Source organism: Colletotrichum destructivum, chromosome 4 (genome assembly GCF_034447905.1).
Source record: "Colletotrichum destructivum chromosome 4, complete sequence".
In the NCBI taxonomy this organism is placed as follows: Eukaryota; Fungi; Ascomycota; class Sordariomycetes; order Glomerellales; family Glomerellaceae; genus Colletotrichum; species Colletotrichum destructivum.
In genome coordinates, this window is record NC_085899.1 from 3310588 (window position 1) to 3328338 (window position 17751).

A 17751-nucleotide genomic window follows, 5' to 3' on the forward strand; every position below is an offset into this window, starting at 1 on the left:
ATGGAAACCTATGCGGACTCTCCCATGCTCTGGATCATATCAACCGTACCGTTCGCAACGCCCACAAACCCGTCCGGCCGCCTCGTCCCCCCCTCGACCCTGTCCTCGGGCCTGCCGTAACCGCCGCCGCCGGGCGACATGATGACGATGCGGTCGCCCGCCTCCATCCTCGCCGTGTTCTTGCCGCCGAGGTTGACGACCCGGCCGCTCTTCTTGACCCACACATTGCGGCCCCGTTCGCCGTCCGCGCCGCCGGCCATGCCGTACGGCGCGAACGCCCGCCTCTCGCTGAGGATGCTGACCTTGATCGGGATGCTGAATTCGATGTCCCTGACGATGCCGTCGCCGCCGTTGTGCGCCCCTTTCCCGCCGCTGCCCTGCCGCAGGCAGAACTGCCGGAGGACGACGGGGTACCGCCGCTCGAGGGACTCCGGGTCCGTGATGCGCGTGTTGGTCATGTTGGTGTGCACGCCGCTGACGCCGTCCCACGTCGGCCCGGCGCCGGCGCCGCCGCAGATGGTCTCGTAGTAGCCGAACCCGGACTCCGGATCGTCGGTGCCGAAGGTCAGGTTGTTCATGCACCCCTGGCTGGCGGCGGCGGCGCCAAAGGCCCGGAAGATGACGTCGACGACGCGCTGCGACGTCAGCACGTTGCCCGCGCACACGGCGGCGTGCTCCGTCGGCCGCAGCAGCGAGGCCTCGGGCACGCGCACGTCGATGGGCCGGATGGCGCCCTGGTTGAGCGGGATCTCGGCGTCCACCATGCACCGCAGCGCGAAGATGATGGACGAGTTGCAGATGGCGATGGGCGCGTTCCAGTTGCCGTACGCCTCGGGGCCCGTGCCGTCAAAGTCGAACACGGCGCCGCCCGTTACCGGGTCGATCGTCACCTTGAGCTGGATCGGCGTGCCGTCGTCCATGTAGTCGATGGCCGAGAGCGGCTCGCCCGCTGTGCGCTTGTGGATCGTCTTGAGCATGTCGCGGACCGCGCGCTCGGCGGCGCCCTGAATCTCTTCCACTGTTGGTGATGTAAGTCATAGTACAGGCAATTTGGGCATTTTTGTTTTGCTTTGGGCGGACCAGAGCGGTGGACGTACTGTAAAACTGGACGACGTCGAGACCGTAGTCCTCGATCAGGCCGTGGATGAGCTGGCTCCCGCGATGGTTGGCCGCCGCCTGCGCCTTGATGTCCGAGATGTTGTCCCGCAGACATCTCGTGCCGGAGCAGCCCGGGAACTTTGAGGGCGCCATCAGGAGATCCGTCAGCTCTTTTTCCTTGAAGACGCCCCCCTCGATGACCTTGAAGGCCTTGATGATGGCGCCCTCCTCCCAGAGCTCCTTGGAGTTGGGCGGCATGGAGCCGGGCAGAATGCCGCCGACCTGAAGAGGTATTAGTATTAGTCTTTGATGAGGGCCTCGCTAGGATGAGGCACAAAACTCACATCAGCGTGGTGACCTCTCGAAGCGGTCCAGAAGATGATCTTCTTGCCCTCGGCATCGAAGACCGGGGTGATGACGGTGAGGTCAGGAAGATGGGTGCCGCCGCAGACTATACCTCCGTTAGCGAACTCGTCTCCCAAGATATCGGATTCGGATGCACTCACCAGGCGCGTTGGACAGGATGACGTCGCCGGGCTTGAGGTCGTCGCCCCAATGGTCGATCTGCCACTTGACGGCAAACGCCATGCTTCCGATCTGCTCCCAAGTCAGCTCCTCGCTTCAAATAACACACCGAACAACTCATAAGGAAAGGAAAAAAGCTCCACGAAGGCTCAAGACTCACCATTGCAGGGACATGCGGCGCGTTCGCCACCAGCCCGCCCTCGGGCGAGAACACGGTGCACGAGAAGTCGAGACGCTCCTTGATGTTGGTGCTCACGCTCGTCTTCTGCAGCGCGCGCCCGGCCTGCTCGGCGACGCCCATGAAGCGGTGCCCAAAGATGGACAGCTGGATCGGGTCGATGGTGGTTGTCGAGATGGTCTCCTTGGTGCCGACGGCGACGTCGACGACGACCGTCTCCGAGAGCACCGTCGCCGCCGCGTCGGGGATCACGACGATGGTCTGCTTGTCGTCCATGATGAGCGCCGGGCCGGCGATCCTCGTGTGCGGCGTCAGGGTGGCGAGGCCGTACACGGGCGTCTCGGACCAGCCGAGACCCTTGAAGTAGACCTGCTTCGTGGTCTTGGCCGGCGGCGCCGCGGCGGCCTCGGCGGAGGCGAGCTCCTTGGGCCAAGGGGTCGGGAGCTGCACCGTCGTCTTGCCGATGGCGCGCACGCGGTAGTCGTCGATGATGACGTCGCGGCCGACGGGCAGGAAGCCGAACTGCTTCTGGTGCGCGTCCTTGAAGGCGGCGAGGTACCCACCGTCCTGCGCCGCCGCCGTCTCCTGGATCATGAGCGGCGTGTCGCTGCCCTGGAAGCGCATGTTGAGGTAGCGCTCCGAGACAATGCGCTCCTGGGGGATGCGCTGCATCAGCAGCACGTCGCCGGCTTTCGCCACGAGCTTGTCGAGCTCGGCCGCGAAGATGGCGAGGTTGGCCTCGGTGTAGGTCAGCGCGCAGGGGCTGCGCTCCTCGCTGACGACGTCGGCGAGGGCCATGCCGTAGGCGGAGAGGACGGAGGAGTACTTGTGGACAAGGACGCGCGATATTCCCAGCGTCTTTGCGATGTCGCAGGCGTGCTGGCCGCCGGCGCCGCCGAAGGAGGCGAGGTTGTGCAGGCCAGCGTCGTAGCCCTTGGCCTCGGTGAGGGTGCGGATGGGACGGCACATGGACTCGTTGGCGACATCGAGGAAGCTGGGGGAAGGGGGGGGGGGCATGTTAGTTACAGGGGGCTATCATAAGATGGGGTATCCTCTATGGAGACGCCGCTTACCCTGCCGCAACCTCCTCCACGCTGAGGCTCGTGTTCTCGTCCTTGTTGATGCTCGCTGTGAGCTCCTCAAACAGGCGTCTGCTGGCGTCGACGTCCAGGGGCAGGTCCTCGTTGGGGCCGAAGATCTTGGGGAAGAACTCGGGGCGCACGCGGCCGAGGACGACGTTGGCGTCGGTGACGGTCAGGGGGCCTCCCTTCCTGTAGCAAGCCGGACCGGGATGGGCCGAGGCGCTCTCAGGACCGACCTTGAACATGCCGCTCTGCCAGCTCAGGATGCTGCCACCGCCGGCGGCGACGGTGTTGATGTCCAGCTGGGGAGTCTGGACCATGACACCGGCTGTTGTCGTCTCAAAGACCTGCTCGAGCTCGCCGGCATATCTGAGACATGGGCAGTCAGTATCAACGCTGGGGGGACCATCGTCATCCAGGTTTTATAAACGCACCTCGAGACGTCGGTGCTTGTGCCGCCCATGTCAAACCCGATCACGGGGGTCTTCTCCGCCTCGTCATAGCACGTCCTCGCGTAGCCCACGACGCCGCCGGCGGGACCCGAGAGGATGGCTCTCAAGCCGGACAGGCCCGAGAACTCGACGAGGCCGCCGTCGCTCTGCATGAACTCGCAGCGGCAGCCGCTGGTGGCGAGGTCCGCGAAGCCGGACTCGAAACCGGCGATGTAGCGCTTGATCTCGGGCGTGAGGTACGCGTCCGCCGTGGACGAGTTGCCGCGCGGCACGATCTTGACGACGGGCGAGAGCTCCGCGCTAGGTGAGATGTGGGTGAAGCCGATTTCGGCGGCGAGCTCCGCGACGGCCGCCTCGTGGTCGCGGAAGGTGTAGCTGTGCATGAGGCAGACGGCGATGGAGCGGTAGCCTTCGTCATAGGCCTCTTGTAGTGCCTTTCTTGAGGCGTCCAGGTCTGGGTTGCGCGTTTGTGGTTAGTCTTGTCGCTCACGAAAACTGACGAGGAGAGGGGATTTACTTACCCAGGGGCTCCAGTACCCTGACGACTTCGCCGGTGACACCCGTCACCAGGGCGGAATCTGAGGAGGCGTCGATGGCTTCGGGTTTGTTGTTTTCTGACCATGCCTCCAATGTCACTCGCTCTGGGATCTCAATGACTTTGGAGTACAGCACGTCGGGCTTGCGGATGGCGAGGTCGAAGAGCTTCGGCCTGGACTGGTTTCCGATATGAAGGAGGTCCTAGAACCACGCGTGTAAGCTTACGAGTCATCATAGCCTCCACGAGCATTCAGACCTACCTTGAGACCCTTGGTGACGGCAAAGACTGTCCGCTCTCCTTTCCTCTCGAGGAGAGCGTTTGTGGCGACTGTGGTTCCCATCTTGATGGACTCTGGCATAAATGGGTCAGCACGAGCCGTACCCCTCTCGCAACCAGAGACTCGGTGCTCAACTCACCAACTCCTCTCAGTGAGATCTTCTTTCCCTTGGGGTACTCCTTCCCCGTCGCCTTCTCCAATACTCTTCGGATCGCTTCGACGGGTGCATCGGGGTAATTGCTGGGGTCGACGGAGAGCAGCTTGACGAGAATGTCATCTTGGCCGGGGACGGATGCCACGCACTGGAACGTCAGCTTAGAGATGCTAAGCTAAGGGATACTCAATACTCACGTCTGTGAACGTGCCACCACGGTCGATGGATATTCTGATACCCTCGACAGGACCGGGAAGGGAACCCATGACGGCGAGGATTTTGCGGCGAGATTGGCGTATTAGTGAGTGGGCGTATGAGATGATGAGTTTTAGGGCCCTCGGCGTAAAGATCTCAGAGATGTTGAATGCGATTAAAAGTGAATTGTATCGAACCGAACAAGAGCCAGACTGAAGCTGGAATCGCAATCATTATACAGGTTTCTTCAAGTTGCGTGCGTGAGCCTAGAGAAGGCCGAAAGCGGTAATCATCCGAAACTTCCCCCCCACAGATCATCCTCGGAGCTCCTTCGGCAGACTTCACGGAGGTCATGAGGTACCGATAGACCGTGATGATGCTCCACTACCTGGCCAGCTCGATAGAGGGGGTGGAGGCGGAGTGAGGAGAGCTCTTGCTGGGTTATATTGCAGCATTCGAGCAACCGATAAGCAATGCGATGATGGAGGGACACCTTCCCCTCAGCGTCCCCGTCCCCGCGGAGAGAGATTGGTGGTGGTGGTGGTGGCGGGGTCTTCCGGCTTATCAGTCTCGGGAGGGGTGGCCGAAGGTGGAGCTCCGCTCGGTGGATGGTGCTGGCATCATCCCGGCATCCTCTATTGTGCTGAGAGATGAAGACTATCAGTCCGTCACTGTGATTTTACCACTACGGTTCCAGTCACGCCAGAGCTTTGAGCATCAAATTGTGCTGCATGGCAATTGTAAATGGGATTTGATACTGATGAGCTACGCTATTGACTTGCAAACCGAGACGAAATAACCTCATTTCACACTCCGGACCGTGTCGTCGAGCGCCTTTGCAAAGTACTCGACGTTCTTCTCGTTGAGCCCGGCAATGGAGATTCGTGATGTGTCGGCCATGTAAACGTGGTATTTTTCTGTAGCAAAAACACAAAGCAAAAAGAGAATTAGCAGACTGTGGCAGGGACTTCCGGGCTATTGATGAGGGGGCTAGCAAACCTTCGAGATGCTGGACCTGGGCCTTGCTGATACCCGTGTAGCCAAACATGCCGCTCTGCTTGACAATGTGCGACCAGTCGCCCGGCGTCCCCAGCCGGACCAGCTCGTCGTAGAGCTTCTTCCTCATGGCCCGGATGCGCCCGGACATGGTGACGAGGTCCCTAGCCCACTGCTCCCTGATCGCCGGGGTGCCCAGCACGGCGGCGGCGATGCGCGCGCCGTACGCGGGCGGGTTCGACACGGTCGCCCTCTGCACGTTCTCCAGGATCGAACCGACCGTCCGGGCCCTGTCCGCCGAGTCGGCGACGAAGGTCACGGCGCCGACGCGCTCGCCGTAGAGGCCCATGTTCTTGGCGAACGACAGGCACACGGCCGCCTCGAGGCCCAGCTCGTCGACGAAGTACCGGATCGCCCAGGCGTCGTCGTCGACGGAGCCCGAGTTGAAGCCGAGGTAAGCCGAGTCGAAGACGGGGAAGACGCCGCGCTCGACGATGACGGCGGCGATCTGCTTCCACTGGTCCTGCGAGGGGTCGCAGCCCGTCGGATTGTGCGCGCAGGCGTGCAGGATGACAGCGGAGGACGAGTCGGCGGACCGGAGGGTCGCCATGTAGCCGTCAAAGTCGAAGGCGCGGTCCTTGTAGTAGGGGAGCTGCTTGACCTCGAAGCCGAGCGAGGCGAAGAGGAGTTCGTGGTTGGACCAGGTCGGGTCGGTGATGTAGATTGTCTTGATGCCCGTGGCGGCCTTCTTCAGGGCGAGGCCGGCGAGGAGGAGGGCGCCGGTCCCCGAGAGCGACTGACATGATGCGACCTGGAAGGAGTCGTCAGAAAGATGAGGGAAGAAGAACGCCATCGCAGACCTGTTCGCGGCCACGCGCTTACCCGGTTCTCCGCCAACGCCTTGGTGGTGCCAAAGACGAGCTTGACGGCCTCATCGCGGAAGGGCTTCAGACCGGCGATGGGGAGATACTCGTGCCCCGGCTCCCCGAGCGACTCTTCGGCCAGCCGCACTGACGGCAGGATCCACGGTTGGCCGTTCTCGTCGCGATACGTGCCCTGGCCCAGGTTGACCTTGTTGGGGTCGGCGTCTGCGACGTAGCGCCTTGTGACATCGAAGATGGCGTCGGGCGGGATGAATTCGGATCGCTCAAAGGCGGAGGAGGCCTGCTGCTTAGTCGAGGCCATTGTGTGATTCTAACCCCTATGAATGGATGCGCGTTGCGTGCGGTGTGATGGGGATACGGTGCGATGGTATGCGATGATGCCGTGCTATACTGCTCCCTTCAAAACATGAGGTATTCGTGATGGCGCCATAAGGAGGACCAGGGAGATAATATCGGAACCCTAGCCGATTCGGAGGCAATCCCGGCCGAAGGCCCCCCCCACCTACCCCGTCAAGGGTCCGGCACCGGCGTGCACTGAGCTGAGCTGAGCTGAGTTCGGATGAGGGGCCCGCGGGGTTACAACCCACTTCTTAAGTACTTGGCAGAGGGAGCTCCACGAACTAACTGATTACCCAATGCTCCGAGGATGGCAGTACACGAGGGCCGAAACCAGTCATTTCGGGGATGGATGTAGGGGCCAAATAAGAGTAGGTGACACATCGTCTCCGGCGGTGGTGCAATCTCATTTGGCTTCTGACTTCCTACCTGTATTCTCCCTCTCCCTTTCCCTCCCTCTCTCTCTGTTTTTCTTTCTCTCTTACAAACTTCACGGTCAATAGACAATAGACAAGACACAATACAATGGCTCCTCGCGCACCCCCTCGCGGCATCTACGCCCCCGTCGTGGCCTTCTTCCACGAAGACGAGACGCTGGACCTCGCGGCCCTCAAAACCCATGTCGAGCGGCTCGCAAAGTCAGGCGTGGCCGGACTCGTGATCCAGGGGTCCAACGGGGAGGCGCCGCATCTGCTCCACTCAGAGAGGCAACAGGTCATCGCGACGGCGGCCGAGGTGCTGAAGCAGCACGGCAAGTCCGACGCCGTCATCATCGCCGGCTGTGGCGCGCAGAGCACGCGCGAGACGGTCCAGCTCTGCACCGAAGCCAAGGAATCGGGAGCGGACTACGCCCTCGTGCTGTCGCCGAGTTACTGGAGTACGTACTACGGGCCCCTTTCTTTCGTCTTTCCGCAGCAGAACGAAAATACTAATCGGTTCACAGCCGGGGCGATGCAGAAACCCGTGATCCAGCAGTTCTTCGATGACGTCGCGACGGCCTCGCCCATCCCCATCCTCCTGTACAACTTCCCCGCCGTGACGTCGGGCATCGACCTCGACTCAGACCTCATCGCGGGGCTCGCGGCGTCCAACGCCAACATCGTGGGCTGCAAGCTGACGTGCGGAAACCTGGGCAAGCTGCACCGCGTGGCACACGACGAGCGGATCCCGAAACCCTTTGCGGCGTTCGCGGGCAAGTCGGACTTCTTCCTGCACGGCCTCGTGGCGGGCTCGCACGGCGTCATCGCGGCGGCGGCCAACTTCACGCCAAAAGTGCACGTCAAGCTGCTGCAGCTCTACGACGAGGGCAAGCTCGCCGAGGCGCAGGAGCTGCAGACGAAGCTGAGCCAGGCGGACTGGGTGCTGGTGCAGCTGGGTGTCGCCGGGTTGAAGGCCGCGCTGGACAGGTATTTCGGGTACGGAGGCGGCCGGAGCAGACGGCCTCTCGGCTTGGTTGCCAGCGCAAAGTTTGAGGGAGAGAAGGATGCGGTGCTCAAGAGTCTGGTGGACTTGGAGAGTTCGCTGTGAGGGAAGACAAAGAAGATAAGATTAGATAAGATAAAAATTACCGTTGATAAGATAGTCTATCTCCACCCATAAAAGCACGTGACGATCAGCTTGATACGTACCTGCCTCACCATGTTGATGATGATGATGTACCTAAGTATACCCATCGATCTCAACCTTTGCTCTGCTCAACATCCAAAAAACAACACTTGCAAATGCACAAAAGACAAACGCCAACGCAGATCTCAGCTCGATCCGTTCTCATCGCTGCCTTTGATCATACCCAGCCCAGAACGCCCGGCTACATAATGAGAATCAAGCTTACTGGACAACAGCATAGTGTCCCTTATCCGTCCCCTGTCGCAAGGGGACATGTGAGCACTTTGGTGTAAGCCTATTGGTCAAAGGACGAACGAAGAGGGTGGGATGGGGTGGATTGGCAGACCAAAACTACCAAAACCACCAAACTACAGCAGTCGGTCTTCCGCTCCCAGCCTCTCGCCTCCTTCTTTGCTTCTCCATCTGACCCTATGAATAGATATACTCAAGCCATACGTCGATTTAGCCACTGCTGGCTAACATCCCATGTCTCACTGCTTCGATCGCGGCGATTTCTCCGCGGTTGATCGACACTCTCGCGCGTTAAAACGGCCGGTGGCACGGCCTCTTCCGGAAAAGAAATCTGATTGCGGCATCTGCCACCTTTCACCCTCGACTCGACCGCCATTGTGGCTGGATGGCTTGCTCGCCCGTGTGTCATTGGCCAGAGCTATCGAGGGGATTCGCTAGCCTGGCTGCATGATAACCAAGCTTGGAGCTTTATCGCGCCATGCAGTCAGTCATCCCCGCGCCGAGCCTTAATCGCCTCCGACTCGGCCCGTCCATGATCTCCTTGTGGATGAACATCCAGCCAGGCTCGACTGTTCCAACGGTGGCTGCCCGATCCTCGTCGTCTTCGCCATGCCCGGCTTGTACCATGACTCGCTCTGTTGCTTTGGCTCCCTGTCACGTCATTGTACTGCTACATACCTCATAACCTCCTAGGCAAGCCTCCTTGCGGAAGGATTTACTTACCACTGCGGTGCGGTGAGGGCTGTCTGTCACCTTTCCTGGAATGTGACAGCCAGCTTGGTGACCAAGAAGCTAACTCCCCGTTGCGTTGCTAGTGTGCATCCTCTACTTCCTCTACACCTTCCGGCCCTGCTCTCTACTTGTCCCATGCCGTCTTTCTGTTCATTTAAGCCGAGCTCACCCCGCCATCTCTCTCTCTGCCTTGGCCCTTCTGTCCGTCTCCTGTCAAGCTGATCACCGCCAGCAAAGCTCCTCACCGCCGCCGCGAACCTGTCTGTTGCGACCAGTTTTCAATATGGGCGCCTTATCGTTGGTCCTGTTAATGGGCGCTCTGCTCTCGACGTCGTCAGCCCAGTCATCCAACCCTTCGGTATGGGCATCCGTCGCCATGATCATGCACGGCGAGCGCACGCCTCTGCGCAGTGAGCTTCAGAACACCCTGACGCCCCGGGGCGCGCAGCAGATGTATGCCCAGGGCAGTGCCTTCAGAGCGCGATACCTGGCCAGCGGGACGCCGACGAACATCTCCGAGGGCCGGATTACTTCCCGTGCGGCCATCAGGGATGTCGCGCGCAACGTCATCGAGCACGAGCAGCTCTCCATCTTTTCGGTTCCCGATGCTCATGTCGTTGCTGGCGCGACCGCCTTCATGCAAGGCCTGTATCCGCCCATCACGCAAGCTTTTGCCCCGGAAACCGGCGGGACCAACATTTCCTTGTCGACCTTGTCAGGTAACTTGACGCAGTACCCGTTGGGCGGCTATCAATATCCTGTGATTGAGACCCTGGGGGTCTTGGACGAGAGGTCTGTTTAGTAAGTCTAGCAGCTCTACATCCATGCCCATAGACGCAGAAACAACCGCAGAAAACTTACAAGCTCCCTCCTCCAGCATCCGAGGCAACACGGAGTGCCCGCAATGGAGGATCTCGACAACAACCGTCATGCAGCTGGACCCCTACATGCGAAAGCTTTACGAAGCCTCCCTTCCGGGGTACCATTTGTTGTTTAGCACCCCACCTCTAAATGACGGCACGATCTCTCTCTCCAACGCGAATTTTTGGGATGCCTATAACCTCTACGAATACGTCCGCTACCGCTACACGCACGAGCAGGCCATTTACGACGCCATGAAAGACGACTACGCACAGCAAAGCCAGTTCCTGATGATGTACGCCAGGCAGCAGCAGCTCAACATGACGTCCAACAAGGTGGTATCTGGCTTGAAGAAGGGCGACATGATCAGAACCATCGCCGGCAGGACCTTTGCTCGGAAGGTCGTCGATGCCCTCGAGGCCAACGGCAACTACGGCGGCTACTCCAACAAGATGACTATCATGTTCAGCTCCCACGAGCCCTTCATGGCCTTCTTCGCCCTCGCCCAGCTCCAACAACAGTACCAGACTCTGCTGACACCCTTCTGGGATATCCCCGAGAACGGCGCTGCCATGGTGTTTGAGCTCATTGGCGACCAGCCCAACGAGCCGAATACATACCCGACAGAGGACAACCTCTACGTCCGCTTCCTCTACAGGGAAAACGCCAACCCTAACACGTCATTCGAGGAGTACTCGCTCTTCGGGCTCTCCGACGCCGACACCCGCATGACATACAGCTACTTCAAACAGGAGATGCTCAAGTTCGGCGTCGACGTCTCGACGTGGTGCAGCATCTGCGGCTCGGTGGAGTCGTTCTGCGACTGGGAGAGCCACACCACCACTACGACCAGGCCCACCGTCGGCGAGGCCATCCGCTCGGACGCGCAGAAGCCCGTCGTCGCGGGCATCATCGGCGCCGTTATCGTCCTAGCCGCTCTCGGCGTCCTCTTCGTCATGGCGGCCGTTCTTGGAGGTTTCCGTATTCATCGAAAGAGGTCGGTGACCGAGCCCGAGCCTAGAGACAAAGACGGCCGCGTCGCCGGGTTCGGCGGGTTCAAGGCTGCCGAGAAGATGGCCAGCGACCCGGACTTGACGGTGTCGAAGCGCGGGGTACACCATGAGCGCCAGGGCAGCTGGGAGCTGCATAGCGGGCGGGATGTTACCGCTAGCCAGGCCGGCATCGTCGTGGGCAAAGCTTCGTCGACTTTCCGAGGCAGATCGATGGACGATGATGATGCTGTTAGTGTGATTGGGGCTTCTCCGGTGAAGCCCAGGGAAGGGGTTTGAGTGGAAGCATGGGCGGGATTATGGTTGTAAATGGGTTGGATATTTTCGACTTCTGGCCCTCTTTTATGATACCCTTTGATATTTTATACGCCTTCCGTTCGCTTTCTTTTCTTTATGGACTTTGAGATGGAGGGACCGATGGAACCGGGAAAGTTACTGGCGACTAAGACATTTCATCATAAGCCCATTTTACTTGGCAAATAAGTAGTCTATATGGAAAGAATTCCACTGAACAACTTTCTTACTCTCGTGTCATTTAACCCTGAGCATGGACTGTTTTGTTCTGTTTTTTTTCCCCTTGAGACTTCTCCACCCAAAACCTATCTCATCTCGTCTCCCATCTCTCATCTTTTCAGCGCCTCATCTCGCAGCAATCCTCAGCCGACACAGGACCGCCTCGTTGCGGTCAACCGGACTCCCGGGACTGCACACGACAGTAAAGTTGTGCCAGTCCCGGCTCGCATCGACATCCAGCCCCTCCACGGCGTCGTACCGCTGGAGCATCCTCACGAGAACGTATCCGGCCTCGGTCAGGGCCAGCTGCTGCCCGATGCAGATCCTCGGCCCGCCGTTGAACGGCACGTAATGCCACGCGGCGCCGGCGGCGCCCCGCTTGGTCTCCCATCGCTCAGGCACGAAGTCGTCGGCGTCATCGCCCCAGAGATCTCGCCGCCGGTGCAGCACGTGCGTGCTGAAGTTGACCTCGGTCCCCGCGGACACGTAGACGGGGCTCCGGCCGTCGGGCCCTCCGCCCGTCGGCAGCGTCGTGTCGACCAGCGCGCGGCGGGAGTTGAAGGGCACCACCGAGTGCAGGCGCAGCGTCTCGGAGAGGACGTGCTGGAGGTAAGCGCACTGCTTGAGGGACGCGAAGGAGACGGCGGCCGGGTCCGACGAGCCGAAGGCGGCGAGGACCTCGGCGCGCAGCTTGGCGAAGACGCGGCGGTCGCGGAGGAGGCAGTACCACGCCCAGGCCATGAGCGAGGCGGTCGTGTCGCGGCCGGCGGCGAGGAGGCCGAGGACCTGCTCCCTGACCTCGCCGTCGCCGCCGGCGCAGCGCTCCCGCAGGACGTCGAGGAAGTCGTAGGGCGCCAGGGACGAGCCGCGGGACCTGGCGCGGTCTGAGGCGGTGATGGCGTCGTCGACGAAGGCGTGGAGGGTCCGGACGCAGGACCGCAGCTCGGCGGTGCCGTAGAGCCAGTAGAGGCTGCGGAGGCGCATGCGGGTGCCGAGGATGGCGAGCATCCGCTCGAAGGCGTGGTTGAAGGCCGTCCCCGGGTGGGAGTCGTCGCCTCGCAGGCGCGCCTCGAGGGTGTGTGTGCTCTGGCCCAGGAACAGCTCCGTCGCGGAGTCGAGCGTCAGGGACGGGAACAGCGAGGCGAGGCTCACGGCGCCGGACCAGCGGCCTTCTGGTGTTGTCGTCGTCGCCGCCGTCGTCGTCATCGTAGTCATATCCTTCTCGATACAGCGGAACAGCGTCTGGACGTGGACCTCCAAGAGATCCAGCCTCGAGACGTTGTCCCGGCTGAACAACGGCCTCATCATCTCCCTCGCGGCGCGCCAGGCGGGGCCGTCGGCGGCGAAGATGCTCCGGCCCAGCACGGCCTTGAGGTTCGTGCTGCGGGCGGCGCCCATGCCAAAGTCGGTGAACTGAGTGGCCAACATGGCCTGGACGTTGCGCGGGTCGGCGGTGACGAGGTTCGTCGTGCCGAGGAGGGAGAGACGGAAGGTGTGGGCGCTGAGGGCGGCGAAGCGCGCGGCGACATGGTCCGGCGTGCGCTGCTCGCGGTCGGCGCGCAGGGAGGCGAGAACTATGTCGATGCCGAGCGGGAGGGACGAGGGTTCAAGGGGTGGCGGGCGGCAGCCGAGCTTGCGGGCTAGGCGGGCTCGAGAGATTGTGCCGTAGAGGCTTCGTGAGACGGCGATGGTGATGAGGAGGAGCGGGAGGAGAATCAGGATAGAGGATGAGAGGCCATAGTGAGCTCTTGAGACTGACAACCCCAACCATGAACCGAACGGCAGAGTCATTACTGGCATCGCGAAGGAAGTGAGTCTTCTTGCTCGGTTAGTTGTTGATGTTCCGGAAACAGGTGCAAGTGGGCTCTGAAGGGGCATAAGGAGACATCGCCATACGCTCCCGATAAGAAAGTCGAGCTGTTGTTCTACGCGCGCTTGACACACACACACACACACACACACAACTTGGACTTACACCGAGTCGCTCCACACAAATTTTCGAGCTGCGCCGCCGCCGGCCAACAAACCGTACATACGTCACCGCCATGAACCCGAGCCGCACCAACGTGCTGAAGCGGGAGCTTGGCATTGGCTCGAAAGCTTACCCCTCGGGAACAAACATGGGCATCTAACGAGGTTCCATCGCGCGGTGGGGTAAAAAGTTGTCAGGGTCCTGGAGGGTGAGGGGGGTCTGGGTTCGAGACAGGGGATGGGAAGGGATGGGATATCCCTGGGAATCGGGTTCACTGACTCGGCCCGCCATTGTCGGGGGTACGAGACAGGCCAGGGGTCGGTATCCCGGTTTTTGTTTGTTGACTCGTGGTTGAACGGGAACAGTGACGAGGTTTTTGTTCATTTGCGTTGCTGTGGGAGTCAGATATCGAGGAAGTTGTTGCGAAAGAGAGAAAGAGACGTCGTTCAGGTGTTAAATCATCCTTCATTACTCAACTTACACAGTTTGTTATTTTGAAAGAGCCCATGCGTTCTGAGCATGATAGCTATGCGTACATATTCACGCGCAACAGTGGTGATAATCATAGAGTCAAATCTACATGTTGATATCTCGAAACTAAACTAAGTCCTAGAAAACAAACAAAATGCCCGTCCTATCGTTCACCCTCCTCTATCAACGGCTGATACCACCGAAACACATTCTCAGGGTCATACTGTCTCTTCAGGGCGCGTAGCTTCTCCAACCTCCATGGCTCGTAGCCGTACAGCGCCTCGGGAGGATCCCGCATCGACGAGGTGGTGTTGCCGTAGTTGACGTACTGCTGCAGCCGGCCGTACCCCGACGTCGCGATGAACTCCCTCTTCCAGCGGTCGAGGTGCGCCTCGAACGCCGGCTGGTGTTTCACATCGAGCGGCGTGGCCATGAGCATCCTGTTGTGAACATGGATGACCAGATCAGTACACGAAATTTACGCAAATGGGGGGGGGGCTCGCTCTTATGATCCCACTTACAAGAAATGGTTCGACCCCCAGCGCCAGGGGAACGCCGTCGCCTCGTCGGACAGCTCCCTGACCTTCTGGTGCGGCAGACACTCGAACATGGCGCCGAAGAAGCCCTTGCCGGCCCACGCCTCGTTCATGTCCCGGACGCTCTCGAGGAAGGCCCGTGTCGTGGCGAGGTCGAACCGCTCGACGCACGCGGCGCCCATCATCTTGTTGGGCGCCAGCGTCCACACCTCGGGCCGGCTGAGCATCTTGTTCATGCCCTTGTACGTCGTCCACGGCAGATCGGCCCAGCTGGTCGTGACCTTGCCGCTGTCGAGGACGGGATCGAGGCGCCTGAACCGGTCGACCCAGGCGTCCGCGTCGGCCTCGGGGCCGGACCATACGACGTTGACGAGGATGTGGTGCTGAGACGCGTCTCTTTGTTAGCCTTCGCGACTCACACACACACAGAGTCTGCATTCAACTTTGAGAGAGAGAGAGAGAGAGAGAGAGAGAGAGAGAGAGAGAGAGAGAGACAGAGAGAAGAAAGAAGACGCACGCACCTTTCTGCCTCCGTCGCTCTGACGGATCCAAAGCACAAAGATGGCCAGCTCGGGCGGCATGCTCTCGTGGACGCTGTTGAGCGTGCCAAAGACGTCATCGCACTGGTCCAGGGTGTACTCCAGGTCCCAGGTGTAGTGTATGCCCCCGTTCGCCTGGGGATACACGCGGAATGTTGCCTCGAGCGCGACGCCAAAGTTGTGCCCGGCGCCCCGGAGGGCCCAGAACAGGTCCGGGTTCGATTCCTCCGACACGTTCAACACGCGGCCGTCGGCGAGGACCAGCTTGCAGGACACCATGTTGTCGTGCAGGAAGCCGTATTTGCCCTGGAGGCGGCCGAGCCCGGCCCCGAAGGCGACGCCGATGACGCCCGTTGTCGGGCACGATCCGACGTCTGCGGCGCGTCAGTCAGATTTGAGCATTGGGGGTGTTTGATTACATGTTGTCGAGGCGGAGAGCGAGAGCGACAGTGGGAGAGAGAGAGAAAGAAGAAGAAGAAGCTTCGCGTCACTTACTGACTTCCATTCCCACCGACTGGAGAAACTTGACAAAGTCGTCCGTTATCACGCCCCCTCCGACCGTCACCTGCTGCTTCTCGGCGTCGAAGCTCAGCTTGTTGAGGGATCTCATATCGATGAGGATGCCGCCCTTCAAGTGGCGCATCGTCGTCGTCACGGCATGGTGGCCCGACCGAGGCGCGAAAGGGACGCCCTTCTCCCTCGCATATCTCATCACCTGGATGACATCTTCTTCGCAGCCCGGCTCGACGGCGGCCAGATATGTCTGTGAGGGTTTGTTGGTCTCAGCTCTTGCTCCCCCCTCCCCCGAGTACTGACTGACTGCTCCGAGTTCAACTCACCGGCCTCTCGTACTGTGTGAAGCGCAGATTCGACTTATCGAAGCCCGCCGAGTTGGGCAAATGCAGTCGGGCCTCGGCTGATAGCCTGGGACGGAGCTCTTGCTCGATCGTCTCGGAACTGATGGTCGCTGACATTCTGACTTGATGCTTGGCCGCTTTCTTGGACTATAGTGAGAGATAGGTCCTGTGTGAACACACAACACAGGTAACGGAGCTTTGAAAACAACAGACAGACTCTCACCACAAATCATCCAAGAGACCGGTTTCGGAGGAGACAAGGAAGGCGTTCGTGTTCGGATGGCAGTACCTCGGAATCCACGGGGTTTGGCCGCGCAAAGGGTCTTGTTCTAAGTGGAACTCAAATGACATTGTCTCTGGCTTCTATTGCATGGCTGTGTCGACCCAACCCCACGCCCAAGAACAAGAAAAGAACCGTGGGCTATGTTTGGCGAGGTGGTCGGGTTGGAGCAGCCCACTACCGTATCTTCCGTGCCAGCAGACACGATGTCTGTGACTTTGTTCGATTGTTCATCCACGTGGGATCAACGAAAGCCAATTGGATTACAACGAAGGCACCTAGTGTACTGATGGCGACCCTGCCCCATGACTTGCTGCGGCACTTGGGATAGCCAAGACCGGGGTAGTGAACTCCTCCTGTTCAAACAAACATTGACTCGTGCTCAATTATGGAGCAACACTGCAGAATAAGCTTTTCTCCTGCAGCCGGGCTTATCTTGGCTCTTTGGAGGTTCCCACGTCTTCCCTCTCCTCTCTCCCCAATGAGCATTTCTTCAGAGGATTTCCGGTCCCGGCTCTCGGGGCCGAGGTTGACAGCCAGGGTCTACCCGGCATCATGACCCGCTCGTCCATGGGTCCGGGATCCGGGTCCGAGGCGAGTATCCACGATGTTTCTTATCACTAACGAGTACGGTCGTCTACTTGCGTAAGCCAGGGGTGGGCTCACCCCAGAAACGTGCTTCGATATCTTCACGTCATTGGCAGATGTCAGGGGTGGAGGGGCACTCGACTCGACGCACCCCGACCGCTTCAGTTCAGCATCGTTTCCTATCAGAGTCCTGGACAACATGTTTGGACTGCTCTGGAGATTTTTTCCCCCGAATAGGTTACACTTACGATGGCAAGCGGAGAAGCAGGCTTGAGTGGTGATGGGCCAGAGAGCATCCCGATCCAATCCGGGTTTTTCACGCGGAACTGTTGCACTCATCAAAGCAATACTTACGTCGATCCCGAAACGTCGAAAGAGTTTTATATTAACTGGGCTCGCATTGGATCTACGATGTTGTAACAAGGATGAAGAAAAGGCTTTAGCCTGTCATCAGCTTAGCGTCTTTCGACGCTTGAAGCAAGTTTGATATGCTCTGTGTTCTATTAGGCTTTACATTGGTGCATCTCTTTACTTGAAAACACGGACTTTTGTGTGTTAGCAACGGCATCTAAGACCACGTCAGTTGTAATAATTGACTTGATGCTCTTCGGCCTTGCGGCTCATGTTGATTTGAGTGCCTCTAGAGATTAAGCGGGAACATCACTGTACTACAAGCAGCTTAATTAAGAGTACACCGCTATGTACAGGTTCAATGTACTTCTAGTTTCATCGATTGCCGAGAGTCTCGTCTATGTAGCCCCGGAAATGACATTACTCCTGTAGATCTCGTTCAGATCGGAAAACACCCAAGAGGGTCAGG

General features: G+C 59.6%; 6 protein-coding genes across 6 annotated transcripts; 2 read left to right on the forward strand and 4 right to left on the reverse strand.

The window, feature by feature from the left end:
- Positions 1-8: 8 nt before the first annotated feature.
- CDEST_06929 (Putative hydantoinase A/oxoprolinase, hydantoinase B/oxoprolinase, hydantoinase/oxoprolinase) lies at positions 9-4570 on the reverse strand (the record flags this gene model as incomplete). Its single annotated transcript, XM_062923088.1, has 11 exons — positions 9-1018; positions 1098-1380; positions 1443-1549; positions 1605-1695; positions 1784-2795; positions 2875-3252; positions 3318-3789; positions 3857-4073; positions 4133-4224; positions 4290-4452; positions 4502-4570. The coding sequence occupies 11 exons, from the start codon at positions 4568-4570 to the stop codon at positions 9-11; spliced, it is 3894 nt and encodes a 1297-aa protein (XP_062779139.1).
- A 657-nt stretch (positions 4571-5227) lies between these two features.
- On the reverse strand, positions 5228-6806 carry CDEST_06930 (uncharacterized protein). Its single transcript, XM_062923089.1, has 3 exons — positions 6378-6806; positions 5499-6306; positions 5228-5416 (listed from the first exon to the last, which is right to left on the reverse strand). The coding sequence occupies exons 1-3, from the start codon at positions 6678-6680 to the stop codon at positions 5301-5303; spliced, it is 1227 nt and encodes a 408-aa protein (XP_062779140.1). The 5' UTR covers positions 6681-6806; the 3' UTR covers positions 5228-5300.
- A 434-nt stretch (positions 6807-7240) lies between these two features.
- CDEST_06931 (Putative aldolase-type TIM barrel) lies at positions 7241-8242 on the forward strand (the record flags this gene model as incomplete). Its single annotated transcript, XM_062923090.1, has 1 exon — positions 7241-8242. The coding sequence occupies one exon, from the start codon at positions 7241-7243 to the stop codon at positions 8240-8242; it is 1002 nt and encodes a 333-aa protein (XP_062779141.1).
- A 426-nt stretch (positions 8243-8668) lies between these two features.
- On the forward strand, positions 8669-11683 carry CDEST_06932 (Putative histidine phosphatase superfamily, clade-2). The gene is made up of 3 exons (XM_062923091.1): positions 8669-8696; positions 8760-10105; positions 10182-11683. Exons 2-3 carry the CDS (start codon positions 9588-9590, stop codon positions 11452-11454), a joined length of 1791 nt encoding a protein of 596 aa, XP_062779142.1. The 5' UTR covers positions 8669-8696; positions 8760-9587; the 3' UTR covers positions 11455-11683.
- Positions 11684-11814: 131 nt separating this feature from the next.
- Positions 11815-13479, reverse strand: CDEST_06933 (Putative cytochrome P450; the record flags this gene model as incomplete). Its single annotated transcript, XM_062923092.1, has 1 exon — positions 11815-13479. One exon carries the CDS (start codon positions 13477-13479, stop codon positions 11815-11817), a length of 1665 nt encoding a protein of 554 aa, XP_062779143.1.
- An 815-nt stretch (positions 13480-14294) lies between these two features.
- On the reverse strand, positions 14295-16180 carry CDEST_06934 (Putative berberine/berberine, FAD-binding domain, PCMH-type, FAD-binding, type PCMH, subdomain 1; the record flags this gene model as incomplete). The annotated part of the gene is made up of 5 exons (XM_062923093.1): positions 14295-14571; positions 14653-15050; positions 15189-15580; positions 15702-15969; positions 16046-16180. 5 exons carry the CDS (start codon positions 16178-16180, stop codon positions 14295-14297), a joined length of 1470 nt encoding a protein of 489 aa, XP_062779144.1.
- Between the last annotated feature and the right edge of the window lie 1571 nt (positions 16181-17751).